The 21,209-nt window shown below is 43.1% G+C and overlaps 1 protein-coding gene across 10 annotated transcripts in view; it reads right to left on the bottom strand.

Moving 5' to 3' along the window:
* COBL (cordon-bleu WH2 repeat protein) overlaps positions 1 to 15,363 on the bottom strand; it is a 154,096-nt gene extending 138,733 nt beyond the window's left edge. For 6 of the 10 annotated variants that reach the window (XM_083822786.1, XM_083822784.1, XM_083822788.1 and 3 more), the window contains exon 1: positions 15,034 to 15,241. In XM_083822786.1, the coding sequence (XP_083678912.1) occupies positions 15,034 to 15,077 (44 nt within the window). In that variant the 5' untranslated portion in view covers positions 15,078 to 15,241. The other 4 variants (XM_083822781.1, XM_083822787.1, XM_083822782.1 and 1 more) reach the window with 2 other exon arrangements.
* Positions 15,364 to 21,209: the final 5,846 nt, after the last annotated feature.

Here is a 21,209-nt window from a genome sequence, read left to right as displayed (position 1 = left end):
AGCAGTCTTCACTTGGTGTTGTTATTCGAAAAATCCCAGTCAGCGCCTCAGAACAAGACGAGCTCACTTGGTCGAGTGCGACCCCGCCGATGCCATGGCTGTCGCCGGCACAGTCACGCTCAGTGGCTGGAAGGTCGCTTCCCTCCACGACTGACTAAAAGGAGTAACAAAAACTTTCAGCATAAACTAGGGCAATACTATTTTTCTATCTGTATCGGTTTTGTACCTGAAAGGCTTGTACGCTAGAAAATTGAATCACTTTCACCAAATTGGTAAGCTTAAAAACAAACAAAAAAAAGACTCTTTCTTTAACACGTGGAAATTGGGACTTACAGACGCACATTTATACATAATCATTGGCTTACAGGACAACAAAATATGTTGTTTTTCCACATAAAGCTAGGCAGATACTCCTCATCATGTCTGCATCCACAGTACTGCAGTGGGCAAAGGTATGACAGGGCTGGGGCACAAAGGAGCAGGCTGTGGCGAGGGACACAGAAAACTCAGACGGGCTTCAGCAAAAAGACGTAGAGCAAGTAGTTTCATCTCCCAAATAAACAGCACTTCTTTGACAGCTCTCTCAATTAATTTTTTCCTCCCAATCCTGTCTTGTTTCTGATTCTCTCGCTTGGCTGCTGCCTAGCACACATCACTGATTTATTAGTCAGTGTTCAGTCACGATTTAGGGTCCCATCCAGTCACGATCTGATCTACTGCCACTCAGTGGTTTGTATCTATTAATGTTTGTGATGAAAACAATATAATTGTGGGATTACTAACGGCACCCTTTTAATGTTACTTGCTTTTCCACACGTCAGTATTTTTTTTTCCCTTAATTTTTAACTAAAATGCTGCCGGCAACCTTCTTGCATTTACAGACATTTGAAAATTTCACGCCTTCATGCCCAAATAAAAAAGCCTGCACAGCAGTAAGGCTGTCCTTCCAAGGCTAGGAGGACAAGAAGCCCCCCCGGCCCCGCGGCTCTCCTTTGAGTGCCGAGCACTGCACAGCTCCTCGCTAGCCCACACACCCACGCCTCATGCGTCCCGGGAAGATCATTTCCCAGCAGACATTTGCGGACGTGTCACTAATGATCCAGCTGCTAATTTAGCATCTGCTCAGGTTCTCGGGTTACCAGCGGGTGCCTCCCCACCCCGCCACCCTGCTCTGAATGGGTAGTACTCACGCACGGCTTCGCCTCAAAAACACGGTGGTATATTTAGAAACAGCCAGCCACTTCATGCGATAAGGTGGCGGCACACTTCGCACTAAGTAGGTAAATAAAACTCAGTCAAAAGTAATAAAAAGCAGACTCTCCAAGAAAATAAATCTTCTTGATTTGGTCATTTCAGAAGGACGTGAAGGAGGAAAAAAACATTGTATATTGCAACTTAGTCTAGGGAAAAAAACATTTCTTTCTCCCTCCCCTTTATCTAAAAGGCAACTTGCTGCAGTTTACCTGAAGTAGAATTTCTTCACTATGAAACTAAAACATGCAAGATATGCCATGTATATTTGCTGTGAAAACTCTCCTGTTACCACAAGTACATTTTTGTCAGAACTGGACTCAGATATTAAAACATTACTTAAACGTTGGAGAGTGAAACTGCCACCAGAAAAGCTCTGAGCTTCCACTTCAGACTAAGTCAGTTTTGCAGGTGAAAAGGTCCCTGCTTTTTGTATGTAAGGCATCTTTATTTCTGACTAGAACTGAACTTCATGGCTTGAATAATGCTCTTACGAAGTCACACAGCATTCACTTGTTAAGTTTTGAGATGGGGTGAAAAAAAAGAATTTACTGAAGTACTAAACCACCGTAACTATTTACTGAATATCTACATACAAATTGAGCCACTTTGTGACAAAAAATAAATAAATAAATAACACAATGAAGTTGTAAATGCTATTTTAAAAGGGAAAAAAAATCACTATAAAAAAATAAGTGCATTGCCATCTACTCAGTTCTCTCATTTAAATTGAAATACTATTCCATTAGAATACATTTATTTACGCAAACTATAGTAGTGACAGCACGTTATTAATTACAGGCTGATTTAAACACTGAGGCATACTCAGACATAATAAATGAGCTGATGCCAATACTTAGATCTGTAACCAGAGGTGATATGGCTTGTTATCAATTTTATGTAATTGCAAAGGCGCGTAGCAGAATACACCCGGGTTGTTTAAGCTTGAAAAGAGCTGGAAGCAGATTATGTGAGAATATTTTTCCCCCTCTTTTCCTGCAGCACATGAACTCCTGGTTAGATAAGATCAGCACAGAGAACTGAAAGATGTCAGGAAAAAGGACAAGAAGTGGCTTAAGGAATGGGATTCACACAGGGGTGCACTTCTAGACCTTTCCCACCTCACCACGTGCCCAGTAATGTCCTCACATGATCTGCCAGGTTCAGGATTCCCTGATCCCACAGCAAAAGTGAGGGCACCATTTGCGCCACCAATGCAGCAGCCAGCGGCCAGCTAGAAGACAAGTAGGGATGGTGGGGGCTCCTTCCAGCTCTTTGCAATCCTGGCCCTCAAGCAGCAATAACTCAACCCTGGGTGCAAATTCAAGGATGAAGCTCTCCTTTCATGCCACAAAATTAGAAACTCGCAAGAGTTTAAAAAAGGCTGGAAAGAATAAACTTCACTATCAAGAGACAGTTAATTTTTTATTTTCTTCCTCAAATGTTTGTTTCAAGTTTCTTCTCCATTTATTCCGAGCCGCCAGGGACGTACTTTCAGACGACCTGAATAAAACCACGAACACCAGAACGCCACCACTGTTTGACCATGCAGAAATCTACAAGACTTGTAGACTCCTGTATGTGCAAGTAACATGAACTTCACTAAGGAACACTTGAAGTTCCCCAGGTACAGCAAATTTTACAATCTACAGCGTGCGCGGTCTGTCAGATTATCATCTTCAGAAATCCCTCTAGGACTCGACACTTGCCAGATGTAAATTGACCCCAGACCAATTCTGGAAGGACTGGCACAGCTGTACGATATTGGGAAATGCCGGCTCCAGAAGTAAGGTCCTGCACTGTAACATTTATTTTCAATATTACGCAACACACATTACCCAAAGTTTAATCTTCCCTCTGCAACTCCGTGTGAAATGCAAACACAATTAACTCAAGAGATAAGCACAACTTTCAAAGAATCCTAAAATAGTTACACATTTGCTTTTAGATGTCCAGAGAGCCTACCAAACCATTAGGATCAAAGAACACACTTCTTCCATGAGCAGTAAACCGGCTCAATGCCATGCACTCATTTATTCTACCCCTTAGCACTAAAGCTGGAGACCACTTTCATGCAGTGATTAGAGCTGTGTATGAAGCACCTACGTACCCTCATCCTTCTTCGCACCTCTCCAAAGCAGCTACCCGTATACTACTCACCAGCACCAAGCAAAGCAGTCCATGAGAGAAAAATCATCCGCTTCCAAAACAGGTCCCCTGTGGATCTCTCTATGCCCGTATAATTTAATTAGGAAGAATTGAGGCGTTTTCTGTCTGGTACAAATCACAGACACTTTGGAAGGCACAAAAGGAACATGAAGTCTCCAATTCACTCAGAAACCCGAGTTTTATACAAACATTTTACCTGGCTGCTGGAAAATAAGATAATACTATTTTTACTCCCTTAGCTGTACGGCTGATTACCATTACACTTTACTGGTTTTCTTTCTACTACTGGGTGGTGATACCCTTGGTAAAAGTAAGAAGCAGCACAGAATACTAGGAAAAGTCTCACTAGATAATTTTAATGTTTTAACCTTAAATAATGCTTGGCGAAGGCAATTTGATTCAGGAAAAACCCTGTTGCTGATTTGGGGTTTTGTCTTAATATAAATAATGTTTATGAAAGATTTATAGATATCTGAATACTGCTGCACACGTACAGCCAGGTGCTAAACAGAGCACAAGGGGTTTGTTTGCAATCTGAGCTTGCACATTATGTTTTTCCAAGTAACTCTGCCTACCCCTTCCTGGCCAAGCTGAGGAGAGAAATTCAGCCCCCATGCTAGTGACATGTTCGTTCCCATCTGCTCGGATAAAGAAACAGCACAAGCACAAGCTAGATCATTGCTCCGAGATTAACCAGAAGGCTGAAATACCACAGATAGTCTCGGAAAGAGCAGCTACAGAGTGTCTTGCCCCTTTTGAAGTATTTGGGTCATTCACTTTGCAGGGTTTGTCTGCAGCAGAGGCTGGCACACACGGGCTGCCGAACCATGGCTCTGCCCCCGTCATCTCACGCTGCGGGGTATTATTCACATGCGGCACCTAAGCCCTGCGCGCAGAGGCTGTTTACATGAACGCAGCTCCACATATTTTATATGCTGCACGGAGTTGTTTATCCTACAATCCAAAAGGTAGGTGGGAATTTACATTTTAAAAGATTGAAAACTGTTCATATATGCGTCGCTTTTAAAGCAAAGTTAATTTGCACACACACAAAAAATTCAGTGCTATCAAATTATTTCCAGGCAAATTAAGCTAACCTGGAAAATAGAGGTACTTTAAGACTTGCAGTTTTCCTATCAGTTTAAAAAAAAAATAAATCAGAAATTATTCTCAGGTAGCAAATTAGTAATATAAATAATTGGCAATGCACTGCAAGCAATATTTCTTTCCAAGTAACTCCTTATGAAAATGAAGCAGCATGGGGAATTTACGGTGCTTTTCATGGCAAGAAACCCGAGGTATCTGTATAAACAGGTTTTATACTTCAGGCAGTTTTATATTTGTAAAATACTTTCCAGTAGACCTAGATCTCATTTTTAATAGGAGAAAGTATCGTATTTAACCACTTGAATGCAAAGAGATTTCATTCCAAAATAACTACGGCTAATTTGAGCGTACACAATAATAAACAGTAAATAATGATATAGATGAGCAGCAGTCTTAAACACAGCTGGCGCAATGTCATGACAAGTTGCGGGCTTTAAAAAAAAAGAAAAAAGAAAAAAATATGAGTACTGCCTGGTCCTGTGAGAACAACAGTGAGAACAGGAACAACTGACCTCTTTATCCTCAGCAAGGACGAGCAACCTATCCTTACTGTGAGAGAAGTCCTTAGCTGTAAAATACTACTGGAAGCACGGTGCTGTGAAGCTTACTATCATGTAAATAAAGAAGAGCATCCACTGGTGGAGAATATAGGGGGATATAGGCACCGAACTCACCTATCTCCACACACGTGGCCTTTTGTAACGAGGTACCTAAATTCTGCTAGTTCAGCAGAAAATACCAACCAGATCCCCGGTAAAGAGACGAGGGCAGTGAGCACCCGCAGCCAGCCCCCAGTGCAACCAAGTGACCTCGTGGTGGTCCCTCTCCTGCACCTTTGGCCCAGCAGCAGATGCCGCGATTTCATCCCCAAAATGGGCACAAGTGCGCCTGCCAAGTGAAGCAGAGCAAAACTGAATGTGTCCTTCACATGGGCCCTTCACACCAAAGCTGAGCTCTGAGACAACAGGAGCGTGGATGTGCCCGCTCCCCTCCAAGCTCAGCCTGTCCTACCAAGTCAAGCTGCTCCAGAGCATCTGACCAAAGCCCCATTTCCAATACTGCATTAATTAATTAATTCCAATTAACCAGTACTGCTGCTGCGCAGGGCTTCCTGGCAAGTGCAAGCAGACTCGCTGTCTCTGTCCCAACACAGCCCAAGAAACCACAGGAACAGACAGAATCTGCCCAGCCCCTTCTACTCATTTTGTACAATATTATACTGGCAGTCTTTAAAAGAACAGCAACAAAAAATAAATTAAAAGAAGAAGAAAAAAAAAGAAAAAGAAAAAACAAGCCCCTGGTTTGTCTTATATAAGGAAAATAAACCTTTAAAAAAGTTGAAAGAAATAATATAGCAGAGGGATGGGGGGCAGACCCTGCTTCTTTATCCTTGCATTGAGTGCTAAACCACTGAAACGCTCTTTATTAACTGCAAAACAGAACTACTAAAAGCAAAATAAAATAAAAATAACAGCTTTCATTTCATCCACTGATATATCACTATTTCTAGAATTCACAATTGGTCTTCTTCAGAAAGAAGAATTCTTAACCAAAAGTATAATACATTTTCCTTAGAAGAGTTATTTTTTCTGATACCTGTGAGATTGAACACTGGGTAAATACTAGCTGCAGAATAACTAACTGCATTTTCAAGATGGTATTCTCTTGTTTCTCACAAATCCCAGCAAGAGCTTGAAGAAATTAGTTAACTGTATTAACTGCTAAAAAGTTAATAAGAAAAGTAACTTCACTGTCATCATGAAACTCTTTAATCACCAATGTATAGTCCCAGGACTGTCTCTTTCTAGATAGATTGTACCATCTGCATAAGACTGTCCGCAAAACTTAAATTGAGGAGAGAAAATAAATCAACTTAACTTTTCATTTAGAAGTGCAGTGTAAGTTTTTATCCTCCTAAGTACACAGCAATTTGTAAAATCCACAAATCTCTTAATTTAACTTACTCTTCTGTAATTACCCACGTAAAAGTGTAATTGTCTTTTGCCTTTCTTCTACACTTTGTGTTTGATGCTGGACCCTTTATCCATCACATGTGGATGCAGTGGTGTTTGTCTCACAACAGAAAAGCCAGGTTTGGTGAGGAGAAAGTAACGTTGCATTAATACCCGTTCAGGAGTAACAGACTTGACATGAAGACAGGATGCAACTTACTAATTTAAGTGCAGAAGTAAAGATATATTCTAGTCTTAAAATAAAGCTTCAATTTAAGGCTGTGTTAAATTCTCGTGTGACGTTGATGCAAACCCTGGTTTCTTCCCCAGGGACGCACAGCCCAATTTGGGAAGACAGGCACCTCCCCGGGCTGCAGGCAGGGCTCCCTCTGAAAACACAGGGAGAGGAACTGGTCCTGGTTTGTCTCCCTCTAGGCAAGGAGCTACCCAGGGAACCAAAGCGTTTCACTGCTTAAGGAGCACTGAAATGACAGCAAGAAGTCCGTGTGCCTCAAAGAGCAGGAGATTATGCACACCTGGTAGCACAGGCTAACTTAAGCGTGCTGTGCTGCTCCACGTTGCTGGTAGGCGACCGAGTGACTCTCCACCTCGGCACAGGCAAGAAAACAGAGGTAATTAAAAGCAAGCAAAATAAGTAATTTCCTTAATTACAACACCAGCAGTTTAGCAACATGATCTGACCTAGCTGTAATCGTATGTAATGAGTTTGTAGAAACAGACTTGGGAAGATCCGAAGGTGTCACCGTACCAAGATTTTAATCACGCCAGGAGGCAACGCTTGGTATCCTTCCCAAGGAGAAAGCCCAAAATCATCGAGGCTCCTCAGCACAGCCTGGTGTGTTCGTCAGAGAGACTGCAAGCAGCGTGACCAGCCCAGAGGAGAAAAACCGTGCTGATCCTGAAACATGAGATGTACCTCCAGGGAAACCAGGAGTCACTTCTTCGGTATCCTTGAAAGTGTAGGCTTGGTACAAAGAGAAGCTACTCAAAAAAATAAAAAAATAAAAAAAAAAGGTGGAATCTGGAGTTAGACCAAGGTATTCCCTCACCACCATCCAGAACCATTGCTGTGCCCTTCAGAAATGCAGCACTGCAGGAGGAGAAGAGGAGATAAAAGAACAGCACAGGAGAGAAGAGAAGACAATTTTCCCTTCGAATTTGGCTGCAACTGTGTATTGATTTTGGAGACTCCCTTCATGAAACTCAGAGAGAAAACCAGAATGGAAAATACTCGTCCTGTGTGCAGTACGAGCAGACATGCCATCCTTGGTGTATTTATCTAGGAGGTATTTTCACTGTATATGCAAGATATTCACCTCAAACAAAAGAAAAAAGAAAGAAAAAAATAGAAAGAAAAGCCACCTAAGTGCAGAAGTAAGCACAAAAATGAAATAATTGTTATATTGCAAAATAACCTGGAGTTTTATGCTTCATTTTGGAACCTATCAAAGCAGGAAAAAAATGCTTAATATAACCCAAAAAATTCTACAGAACCTACACAGAAAATGAAATAAAGATTAGTACTTTAAAGGGTGCTGAACAGAATTTGCTGTTTTCTCTTTATATACACCTCCACAGCTCCCACCAGACCTCAGGACTAAGCACAGGGACATTCCCGCTGTGGTATGTGTAGGGCGGGCAGAAAGAAATGTGCTTTTCAAGCAAAAGTCACACAGACAACATAAAACTGAGCTCTTTGCAGCTATCCTCGTTTGTCAGCTTTGACAGAGCTGTTCCCGTGTTTCGTGGGTCTTCCAAAGACAGCAGCCTGAAGACATTGGCACAGCCTGGAGGACAAGCTCCTCCTGGTGTCACCATTACCCCATCTCTTAACACCAACAAGTACGGAGGAGAAACCCAGCAGCCTCACCCCAAAACTACCAGCTGACTTTTCAGAGGGAAGAGGGCTGGCAGGCTACCAGAAACAACAGACCTAGGAGATGGGGACAACTGATCATCAACGGAGCGCTCATATTTAGGAATTTTGTTGGTCCCTACTGTAACTAAGCCATCATCCTCAAGGAAACTCGCTAACAGACAACCAGATGTACCTACTGCAAAGATAACGAAAAAGCTGTAATATAAAAAGGTTTCATATGATCTTACTATAGATGGTAGCACGTTTACTAAAACAATGCTTGAAAATTCAGGAAGCACCTCACTGACCATCAGTGTTACCCATATTAAATCTCTACATATTTGTGAGGTCTTCAAGAAAATGTCATTAACCATCAATTACAGAAAAATAAGGGAGTTCCACCCTGCTGGCTCAACTTGACAATAAAGTTTCAGTAACAGTTGATCGGCTCATCGTGCATTTATATAAATAAAAACCGACACATAGCAATGGAAAACAGGTATGGCAAACCGAGAATGGTTCTGCTCATTAGCTGTTCTTACTAAAAACACGAAGGAACACTTATCTGATTAAGCACTTCTCAATTGGTACTTGGCGTTGAACCTTGCAATACGTCTATATTTAGAACACTGATAACATAAAATTTGATTTTCCTGCTCAAGCTCCATGCCAGTGGTGCATCTGGCAAGCTCCATGCCAGACTTTGCATCTTATCTGTTTATTTTATAGGGTATGGGAAGTTTTACTGTTAGCACCCCAAAACCAGCATGGCTCAGAAAGACTATTTTCTTCTAGCCTTGGCATCATTGCTAGCGCTTGCTTATATTTATTTGGCTTCTTGCTCCAAGAAATGTGGACTTTTGGGTGGTCCTAGTAATTTTGTGTAGCGAAAGTTAATGCTGACTTAATCCTCCACCCGTCCTACACACAGCAGGTCTACGTATCCGGTTTTCTGTAAGCAAGTTCCCAAACAAGCTGGCCGTTGATTACTGAGGTGAGCGACTCTCCATCACACCTTACCAAGCCATGACGCTTTATATATACCACAGTAACACAGAGAAACTCACAGACCACCCTTCTAACTTGCTTACCGCTCAATCACCTTTAATTAAAATAGACACTGGGGAATGCAGAATATCACCCAAAAATGCAGTCTGTCTGCTCCAGCTCTGGTGAGCACCTCGCACCCAGCTACACCAAGCTCCTACCTCATCCGCTTGTTTCCTACCTGCTTCAATGCTGCTCACTGCCACAAAAAGGAAAAAAAAAAAAAAAAAAGAAGATAGAAAGTTTATCAGTGTTGTATCATTTTTAAAGCATCACAGAAAGCTCTGTGACTGAAGTGCCATCACGGACACCATTACAGGCGACTGCCAACTCTTCCAGTGCAATACATTGCAAAGCACACAAAATGCAGCTGAACACTCAAATACCAGGTTGCCATTTACAGAATCAGAAGTGAGTTTTTTTTTTTTGTTGGTGTTGTTGTTTTTTTTCCCAAAAGACCCTCTCAATCTGGAAACCAATGTGAGAACATAGGAACGTAGAGAGAAAGACCATTTTGGATCTGCTTTTTTTGCCACATCTCCAATTACAACCGCTGCTCTGCGCAAATTCCCGGTGTCCTGTGCAGCTCATTAGCTGGGGGCATAACGAACCTGAAAGGGCAGCCTTTCTTGCGCAAAGGTGCTAAAAGTGGGCATCAGGCACCACGTGTGCCAGCCACCCTGGCACTGCCCCACCGTGCAACCTCTGTGAGTCACTCCTTGGCACGAGCAAAGTCCCTTGCTCATCGCTGGCATTGTCATGCTGAAACTATGACAACAATACGCTATTCCCAGGATCACTTATTTAACGATAAGCAGCCTGGCTCATGGGGCAACTAGCAGCTCTGGAAACACCCTACACGTTAAGACGATTTAGAATGTGCTGTAATATCCACTATCTGGAAATGCAGCTACTTTTTAAGATCCTTAAGTCACAAATTTTGCTGGAAACATACATTTTAAGTCTTCTTCCATTCCCAACTCCTAATGCAGGAGCTGGCTTAACCTACTAAGGAAGAATAAATTTCTAAAGACCCCTCAATCTCTTAGAAGAAGTATTAAAGCGTGAAAGCTGTCAGTTTTCATGGAAATCACAATGCCAGAGCACCACAAAAAGCTGCAGTATACAGAACATAGTAGTTGCCAGAAAATCAAGTGTTTGCTGATGCTGAGAGAGTAGCTAAAAGCTGAGCACAGGGGAACACTTGTTCAGGCTCTGAATTGTGATTCAGGAGAAGCGAGTTGCTTCCCCAGCTCTGCCACAGGCCTCCTGGCAGCTTTCTGAGCAAGCCATGTAAACGTGGTCATACTTTTGCATGTATAAAATGGAGTCTCCCAGGTGTATTTCCTTAACCCTGAAGAATACTGTTAGGAAGCCTCCATGATGCTTCTAAAATAATTCAAGTCTGTGACAACAGGAGTCTGAATAAGTATTTAAAGCACAATAGATGTTTAAGAATATGTACATTTATTCAAGAAAAGTTTCATTCCTTCAAAGGCAAAAAAATAACTTTTTTTCTGGCCATAATCACAGTTGTACTCTGATCTGAATCACTCTGTAAAAAGCAATATACCACTTCACCAACAGGATTAACTACACACAAAGCAGCCATGTATTTACCAAACTGACTTCCAAATAAATATTTAGGAAGTTGTTTTTTCCTTAATGGCTAGCATCAGCTAAAACTGCACATATGAGAATGCTCTAACTTGTAATCAGCACCCCCTCTCCCTGACTTTATCTACCGCAGGATCCTGGATAACCACTGTACTTGGTTCAGCTTGCCCAGACGGGGCAGTAGGTAAAGTCTGTCCCATCAAAATGTAGTGCTACCCCCTGCTGAGCAAGGACGTGCTTTTATAGAGACAAGCAATTTGACCAAGATGTAAGGTTATAGGAGCAAAAGCTGACGAAAAATGAAGTTAGAATTACAGGAAGAAAACATGAGGAACAAATGAGAAAGGAGATAGCAGGAAATAGGAGTTTCAATTTCATCCACAGTGGCAGAAGCAGCATAAAAGAGCAAGATGAAAAAATATGGAGGATATCCATGGAAAAGAAAATAATGAGACAATTAGGAGACTGGGAGAGTGAGAACAAATCCTGAATACTCTAGGCAGCCCAGAAATGGCAGAGACTTTAAGAAGCCATCTATTTCATCCCTCTGCTCTGGTATGAGACTAACAGACTTATAAAAAAAGGGGAAAAAATGAGGAAGGATAGGAGAAATGGGAAACTGGAATTCAGAAAGAACACAGCTGAAAGGACTGAATTGCACTGCATTTATCTTTCCCTTTTGCTTATTGTTACAATTAGCTTGCTTATCTTCAGCAATCCTGAGACATTAGTCATTACTGAAAATACATGTTTGCAGTATATCTGGTCAATAGTTATGTTCATACAGAGGCACAAAATACAGTAAAAACCACCCTATTTCATTTTACATAATAGCAAGCGTAATTCTTCTGTTACGGACACCTGAGGTTTTGTTGTTGTTTTGTTTTTTATGTGACGTATCTCCGCTGACATGAAAAGAAATAATTTGGATCCCAACTACATGTGAGAGGAGAACAGGGCTAACACTGGTGCATAAAACATATGTGCCCATAATAAATGCCATCTGAATTCTGCAACAGCAGCATACGTACAAACCAGGACACAACACAAAGGGTAACACCAAAAACAAGTGTCAGTCTTTCATCTGGCCAAGGCAGAAGTGATCCTGTACCACTTTTGATCCAAGTACCACTCTGATACTCTACATTTTTAATTGCCGTCATCATCCTTTGCCGTACAGCACTCTGCACATTTCACACAAATCTCTCATAAATACAAAGCAGGTGAAATATGAAAATTGCCCAGTTTTCCAATTTAAAGATTAATTACACCGTTGTCTCCGTATAACTTAAATCTTCTAACACCTGCAGCGTAAGATATGTTATGATGACATTCACACAGACATTCTGAGGACGACAGTGCTCTCCAGGCTTTTCCAATACAATGTTTATAAATAATATGCTAAACATGTGTAATGGTTTTGGGTTTTGTTTGTTTAAAATCTGGGTGTGGAATTTCACAAGGTAACCTGCTTAACTATGTGGAGTAGATATAGAATAAAAGGGAAAGGTTTCAACAAGTTGAGGTGTGTGACCTATGCTTTTTACCCGTGGGTTTCATTTCTGAGAAATGAAACGTCACTAACGTTTCGCTGCCTTTATCTGTCTTACCCGGTCACTTCAATCCAGCAGATAAATCACTCCAAAGCAGGTGTGCTAGCATGCGTCTGTATTTGTGCTAAGACCCTGTGAGACAGGGAAGGAAGCTGAAGCACAAACAATTAAGGTCCTACTCAAAGAAAGTGCTTGTGCATCTTGTTTCTTGTAGGGACTTTTCCCACCCTTGCTGAAGACTACAGGGGAGGCCACTTGAGGGACGGAGGAGCGCCTACAAACTGTGGGCTTCAGCAGGAGATAAAGATGCTTGCACTTGCAGCAGACGATGCTCTGCCCTTTGCACAAACTGATCCTACAAGTGCTCATTTGGGCTCAAGCCTTTTATACCGCTTATGACCAATGTATGTCAATTTGGCCACACTACAGTCAATAAAGTCACCAGCCAGCTGTTCAAGAGACCCAGACAGAGAGGCCTATCTCTGCTCTCCCTACTGAAATAAGTGCAGATGCAGGCACCAAGGCAGTAGGTTTTAAACATGTGCATTTCTCTCTTCCAGCACCCACTGAGTGACTACAGAAGAAATAATTCTTATTTCTGGTGCTAGTACTTGTCTTGAATTCCCCATCATAACCTAAAAGAAATGTTAATTAATTAAAGCATTACAAACTTGATCAAGCTTTATAAAACTTGTGCCTAGAAATTACTACCAATAACATTCTTGATACTGAAGTCCACAATTACTCTTGAAACTGAGAAATGGGAAAAGCCCTTCAGCAACAACATAAACTGCATTTTTTCCTTTTGCCATTGAAGACCAAATAAAAGTCCATGCAAACCAAAGAACAGTATCCTTCTTTTAAACGTGCAATTCTCAAGCAGCTGTGCCATGAAATACATGCAGTCAATTTATCTGTGTAACGTATACAGCAGAGCTGCTTGACTCTTTACCAAATTATACATTAAATTAGTTCACCATTTAACAAGGGAAACTCTTAACATTACTGTTAATGATTTACATAATGACAAAACAGCTCCGCCTAAATTTTGTTAAAAATTGTAAACTTGAGGTCATTTTAACCTCTTGCTTTCGTAACTGCCAGCTAACCCAGTCAACAAGCTGGGAATTTATATAGCATTTCTTCTGCCACAACAGGAATGTTTCTGCCACAGTCACCTTAAAATCACGCTCCTGGACAAGTTCCACAGATGTAGGTGATACCTGTATTCATATGGGAAGTGACACGGACAGATGAAGCTGTCCTTGTCACATTTTTCTGGTCCTAGCTGATTTCCTCATGGAAAGAGCAAAACCTAATCAGGGACCAAACAGCCACTGGTCCTGTACAGCTGTTAAAAGTTCAAGGAATTACCAAGTGCGCAGTGAAACCCCTGGCTAACAGCACAGGCACATCCAGGCTGAGATTTTCCAGTTGCCAAGAAAAGACAGGAGTATTTCCACACGCACATGAATTCAGGTAAAGCAGACGGGCAGTCCCTGTCAGCATGCATCACAGCTTTGCCACCAGCATGCTGCTATGCGATATCCGAAGCACATCTTAAGACTAAATTCTGCTCCTTGAGCTGTTGGGAGCAGTCTGACTAAAGTTAGTGCAGTTATTGTAACTTCTGGCCATCTGTGTGATACCAGAGTCTGGCCATGGCACAACCTCATGTACACAGAGATGAAGCTGGCTGTGTACATATCAGGAGCTTTATTCAAAAGTGCCCTCAGACCTCAGTGTGAACCTCTGAGAAGCATTAACAATATGTTTCCTTACTCCAATTTCAAACATTTTAATGAAACTTTGGGTACCTGGCAAACAGGACAAAATTTCAATCTGCACTACATCTAGAAGAGTGCTGGATATTCGTCAAAGCACACACATAAACTAGTATCTCCAGCCTCTGTCAGGATTTTAGGCAACTGCCACCCTACTACATCAACTCTAACAACAGAGAGGGGAGACAGAGGGGGAGGCACATTATGCTTACTGGTTTTCATAAAAGGTTAGCTTAGAGGTTCATAGTAAAGGGTCATAATCAAATAGACCTGTCTTTTAACAGGAATTAACTATTTATTTACAAAGACAAAGCAAAACAAAACCCCAGCAAGCTGTCGTACCCTCCACAAGTGGCAGAAGCACTGCACACAGGCAGCTTCGCTGCCACAGCACCAGCACCGGCATCTCCTCACCCGCTGCCCCCTGCTCTAATTTCCGCGGCACGCGCTACAGGACTTCCCACCGGACACAAAAACCGAGGAAATTAAACGCAAAACAGCTCCTGCAGCGCCCTGACACGCACTTTGGAGCCGTTTTCTGCTCAGCCCTGCGGCTTGCCCGTGCCGCGGGAGGCCGGCCGCTCGGGGCACCTGCCGGCCGGCTCGCAGGGCGGCCATGCCGCGCCGGGGGGACCGGGACGGGGGAGGACCGGGGGGTCGCGGCGGTGCCTTACCCGCTCGGAGGCTTGCCGGCCGCGGGGCGGACCAGGGTCTCCATGGCTGCTCCGGAAGGGTCTGGACACGGGCCCGGCAGCGAGGAGAAGGAAGAGAGGGCAGCGGTGAGACGCGGCTCCCCCCCCACACTCCACCGCCACCGCCCCCGGTCCGCCCGCTCCGCGGCGGGCGGCGCTCCCCGGCCGGGCGCTGACAGCTCTGCCGGGCCCTCCTACCTGCCGGGACGGGACGGGACGGGACGGGACGGGACGGGACGGAGCGGGGACGGCCGTGTCGCTGCCCACTCAGCGGGGGCGGAGGCAGCGCCAGGCCGTTTCCATGAGACTGCCCGCGGCAAACACAAACACGGCGGCGGGCCCCGAGGGCACGGCCACGGCCCGCCGCCCCCGCACCGGGCGGGGAGAGCAGCAGCAGCAGCAGGAGGAGGATCCCGAGGGATGTGTCGGATCCCCGATGTGCCCTGATTTGGGCACCCCGGCCTCTGCCGGCCGTTTCAGGAGTTTCCCTGCTCCCCCCCCGCTCTCCGTGTGGTTCACCTTGGTTTGCAGCCGCGGTGGGGGGGTGACGGAGATGGCGGATGGGCCAGGACACCAGACAAGGCAGGGAGCGGGAGACACGAGCAAGCAGGCTGAGTAAAGCAGCGGTGAGGAACTCCAGAGAGGGTCTGAGGGAAGGGGGAGAACTCCAGAGAGGGGCTGAGGGAAGGGGAGATGCTCCCTGACTTGCCTTTCCACCGAACTGCCTTGGAGACTGACCCCTGGGGTACAACTAATTTGGCCACCCCTTTTCCCAACCCTCCCCTCACATCAATCAGCCTTGAGCTCTTATCTGTGCAAATTCTGCCCCTCAGAAAGCTACGCACTCAGCTCTGCGTCCATAGGAAATTCAGTAAGCTCCTCTGGCCTCAGCAGCCAGAGTTTCTTCCTCAGCAAGCAAGACTTGGCAAATCTATGCCAGAAGCTGCACGTCAGTGATGGCATTGCTATCTGCAAGCTATTAAATATTTGGAAACGTTCAGACACTGGATTAATTCGCCAGTAACAGAAAGGAAAAGTACGCCTTCATCTTTTCTGTACTACGTGAATGGAAGATTACCATATACCCCCACCTTTGCCTTCTACCCGTGCTCCTGCATTATGATCAAAGCACCTGTTTATGTGCATTTACCTCAATGTTCAGTAAAACACTTATTGTGCTATAGGCATCCTTAATTTCATCTTCCCTCACTTTGACAGCCTGAGGACTGACTCCTGGCTGCTCAGCAGAAAGTTGAGAATGCTATTTTCTGTTTCCTTCTCCCCTTCCGTGTTATACAGAGAGGGCCTTGGGGTAAGGGAGGCAGCTGGCTATCCCAGCCGTAGGTAGAGAAGCAAAAATACACATTTGCAAAAGCAAAGCATTACTGGTCTCTTATTTCCCTGTTAACATGGGTAAAAGTTGACTGAGTCACCACAGCTTAGTAATTACCCCTGGTCATCCGAGCCGTACGCCACAGTAATGAGCCACATGCATGTTCTTAATTTGTGCCCTTATGAAAATAAATAGCCTAGCTTGCATACTTTGTTTTGCAAGCTTTGTGGATTGGAGTCTGCACGCTGTCACTTACCATAGCTCCAGGAATGAATGGTGAGCTATTAAATCACCGGATCTTGATTTCATAGCACCGTTCATTGTCTACTTAGTATATTTTCAATCTCTCTTTTTCACTCCTAAATGTAAACAAATTCCTGACTATCCTAGAATACATGCTAAAGCTGCATGGGCACAAAGCCTGTACAGAACCCCCAAGACCTTCCCACCTCCACATCGACAGCAAACTACACTGCGCGGTTCATTTCAGGAACTTGAAAGATTTTCCCTTGCCTCAGCTGCAACTCGTCCCACTGCGCTGACCCCGAAGGAAGGTACACACAGCCTGCATCACACCCACTCCTTCCTTGTCCGTCCCTGGCTCTCACGCCCACCTGCATGCCCAGTGACATCCCCACCGCTCCTGGCCCCTTCTGCAGCTGTTTCACAAAGCAGCACCTGCGCTGTCTTCTCTCCCTGCCTATAGTCCTGTTGCTGTTCCCTCTTCTCACACCCTCTCCTTGACTTCACCATTTCACGTTAGTTTATTCTCTACCAATGTTGTCTGAATGTTTTCTACTTGATAGCATCTTCTCTTCCAAGCCGTGTAAAATGTCATTATAGGAGTATATAAACGCTGTCACGACCCAGCACAAAGTAGTGTTTTCTTATTATGTTCATTTTATACAGCACAGCAGAAGAGTGACATAAATCACTGAAATCACCATCTCAGTGCCTCTCCAGAGCGCCAGGAGCAGCAACACAGGTTGACCACAGCCAAAATCCTTCACTCCCATTTAGCTGATGGAAGAGCCAAAGGAAGTTTGCAGAGCGCGGGAGCTTGTCTGCGGTCTCCAGTCTCCTTGGCAAGCAGCCCAGCTCTCCAGAAAGGGCAAAGGCTGCGCTTCTAGTGAGCATTGTAATCCCCACAACTGGGATGCTGTGCTCAGTTTTTAGGCGTGGTGCTTTAGGGCTGAGAGGGGCTGTATGAGTTCTTGCAGATCTCATAAAATATCTGTGAGAGTGAGCATTTTAGCATTTCCCTGTCTGTATGGCTTCATCACTGACCATCTCTGTTTAGATGGCCTCCTCAATATATTTCCAAAGACTGTTAGGCCATCCAGATGACAACATTTTTCCTATAAAATAGTTTAGGCCTTTAAAAATAAAACTTAATCAGCTGTGCAAAATCATGTTTCTGCTTTTATTGTCTTCAAGACATTCTTTGTATTTTTCCTTACCTTCACTGCTAATAATATTACCAAACAAACCTTGAAGACTACATTCTTTTTCCAACAAATCTGGCCTGCTAGGTTTCAAGGATTTTGGTTTATATTATAAACTTAACTGAACACAGAAGGAATCTAGTAAGACAAGTCTAATACTGAAGATATTTTTTCTAATGTAGCAAAGAGGTTAAAATTAGGTCAGCATTAGCTAACATGCACCAGTTAACCATGCCTTTTCTCTAATCTAGCATATACCTTTTCGTATGATATAGCTATTTGAGGGCCATCCTACAATTGGAAACCAGGTTTGTTATAGATAGCAAGGCATAAGTGCAACAAACCTAAGTTTATAGCAGGAAAAATTTGTGAATAGGAGTTATTAATGTGGTTAGGTTTAGTTAATAGCAAACATAAATTTTTAACCACATAAATCCAACTCCTCTTCCCATTCTAAGTAATTCTGGAAATTGCCATTTAGGCATTATTCCCTGTAAGAGAGTATGTTTACTGTACAGTTGCAAAATTCCTGGCTATGTAATTATAAAAATTGGAGTTGCATAGCCTCAAGCTCACAGCATTCTTTTATTTTGCTATCCGCATATAAATATATATATGAAGGGAAATTAATTTTTCAGGTCTTGTTAGACCATTCCCTTGAGTCCCAGAGCCACCCTTCTGCAGGGAGCTGTTTTGGGATTTAACCATTCAGGTCCTATTGGTTTTATTCAGAACTTGAAGTAACTGTGAGCAAATTACATCAATTTTAGAGGAATCTTTCAAACTAACAAAACTGATGAGTACTTTTTGAATAAATGTCAAATCATTACTAATCCATTCAAGACTAACATAACATTATCAAATACCACTGAAGAGACTGAATTTACTTTAGAAATGCACAATTACTTGATGACTATGTGCACTCAAGGGGAAACTAGGATATTGTGTTTGGCTCTGTCTATAACCACACAGCAAATCACTGACAAGTTTCTAGGGTCTTTGGAACAGCGATTTTATTTTTCTTTGTGGTTTTAGAGACATAGTGTAAGCAGCCTGTGATGTCATTTGAGAACCCGGAGTAATACAGGAAGAACCAAAAAGATACTAATCATACAAAAACATGACAAAGAAGCCATCTAAAAGAGCACGTGGATATGGATTTGGATATTGTATTGTTACAGAACTACAGCTGAGACAATTTATAATTTTGTAGTTATCAGGTAACGACTTAGTGTGTGTGCAGAAATAGTGAGGCTTGCCCTTTGTCTTCAGCGATCTCTAGACCTGGTCTGTTCAGTAAGATAGATCCCTTCAGAGATTTCTTTTTATCTCCTGAGGTTTATTGGAGTCAGTGAAGAGGGTATTTTGCCTTAAGACACCTAGAAAAGGGAATTGGGCGCATGCATAATTTCTTGCTTGATGCAAAAATCTAGCGACTTTCCCAGCCTGTGTGTGGAAAAAGCTGCTGAGGAAATCCCTGCCCGACCATTCAGTCCTGCCTGCACGCCTCAGTGCGATCTGGCAAGAGGATACGTGGGGCAAGGGACTGCTGGAGAGAGCACACATGATTCAGGACCGGCCAAATGCTTGTGCTAAGGAGCTGCAGACAGATTGAACACCGTCATGCACAGTAAAAGCGTCATGGAAAGAGAGGGTCCTTTTGCCTTAGAGGGTACTGCAGAGCATGCGTGCAGAGCATGGGATGGGATACCAACTTGGAGGGGAAAACACTCTACAGCTGTGATGTGAGCAGAGTAAAAGGAATTTCTGTGAACTCAGCCATCAGGAAATTAAAAGCGGGTTATATTAAATGTGGCTAAAAGTGGTCATGGTAGACATTGGCATTACTCAGACTGAAGCTGGTGTGTCTCCACAGTGTGCTGACAGTCTTCAGTCTATGAGCTGTACACTCTTTGTGCATTTTATTTTAAAAGTTGGATATTGATTACATGCTTATTCTTTCTCTTTGTTCCCCAACAGTTTTATGGTTTGTTGCTTTCCCACAACATTTCATTTATATATTTTGGACAACTAACCTTCTATATCCTCTGTTTTCTGCCATTCCTATTAGGTGAACTTTTTTCAGGATTTGAAACCCCAGCCCTAGTCTGCAGATAAGCTAACAATAAGAAAAGGATATTAACATCAAGAAAAGGATACCTGCACAGACTACTGGCCTCATGGAATGGCTCAGACCTCGCATTCTTGGGCTCAGCTGTGGTCACAGCCTTTCTAGGAAAGAGGTTAACTTAAGTTGCTTCCCAAAATCATAAGAATTGCATCGCTCAAACTTATCTGAGAACAGTATAAGAGAAGACAGTGTAATTATCCAGGGAAAATATTAGATTATTCTTTAAGAGCATATCATATAATACGACTGAAAAAAAAAAGGGCAGTCTTTACCAGCTTGCAAATCAAATCTATATACCAACAAAGTATTAGCCAATTGACGTAAATGTATCTTCATTGTACTGAAGCGAGTAATCTCATTCAACGTGCTGGTCAGGGTGACCCAGCTACAGCCCTTCCTTACTGTAAGGATTTTGCTCTTTGTTTGTTAAGCCAAGAGGAACCTGAAATTGTCAGAGCAGCATTTCAGAAAAGAGACTCACAGCCTCCCAAATGCTGGTGCCACAAACACTCCCTCCAACATTACCTCTTTCTGTAACGAAAAAATGTTGTGCTATGCTTAGAAATATCATCTCAGTTTTCTTGGAAGAAAAGTAGAGCTCTTGGACCACTCAACACAGCAGGACTAGTAGAAAGGGAAACTCCATGAGCCTTTTGTGTAAATAGCTTTCCATGGGTCTGAAAACAGATCATTTAGAAGTGACGTCAAATTACAGCACTTTATTTTGGTATGACACTTTTCCGGTCATTTGGGTATAGATAGGCCATGCTTTTGTAAAGCAGGGTAGGACTGACAATACAGAAGAAGGGATGTTGCATGCATTGTCTTGTGCAATAATGAGGAATACAGAAAACTCATTGCGTAAGCTATTGACATGGCATGTTCCTGATTTTCCTCATGCAGCACACTGCATACACAACAACACGTGGCTCCACCATTTAAACTCGGCTCTGCCCCTCCCATGTATTGTAGCCCAGATTGCCTCTGAGCAACAATTGCTTGCGCTGTAAATACTGGCAGTGAGGAAGGCCTTCTTTGAAACACTGACTTTTAGGCAAGACCTGTGCTTCTAAATGCTGAAGTAACTCAAAAAAATTAGTCCCTGCAGTGACCAAATGCCCTTAGAAAACAATTCTCCAGTGAGCTATGTCTGCACTGAATATTCAATACCGGGGTTTCTATTTCAAGAAGGCTATTTCTATTTTCATATATATAATATAGCCAAGCTATAATCAGAAGAATTATATCC

This window comes from Anser anser (genome assembly GCF_964211835.1).
Source record: "Anser anser genome assembly, chromosome: 2".
NCBI lineage: Eukaryota > Metazoa > Chordata > Aves > Anseriformes > Anatidae > Anser > Anser anser.
The sequence above is the reverse complement of the archived record's forward strand: the minus strand, read 5'-3'. Positions and strand labels throughout refer to the sequence as shown.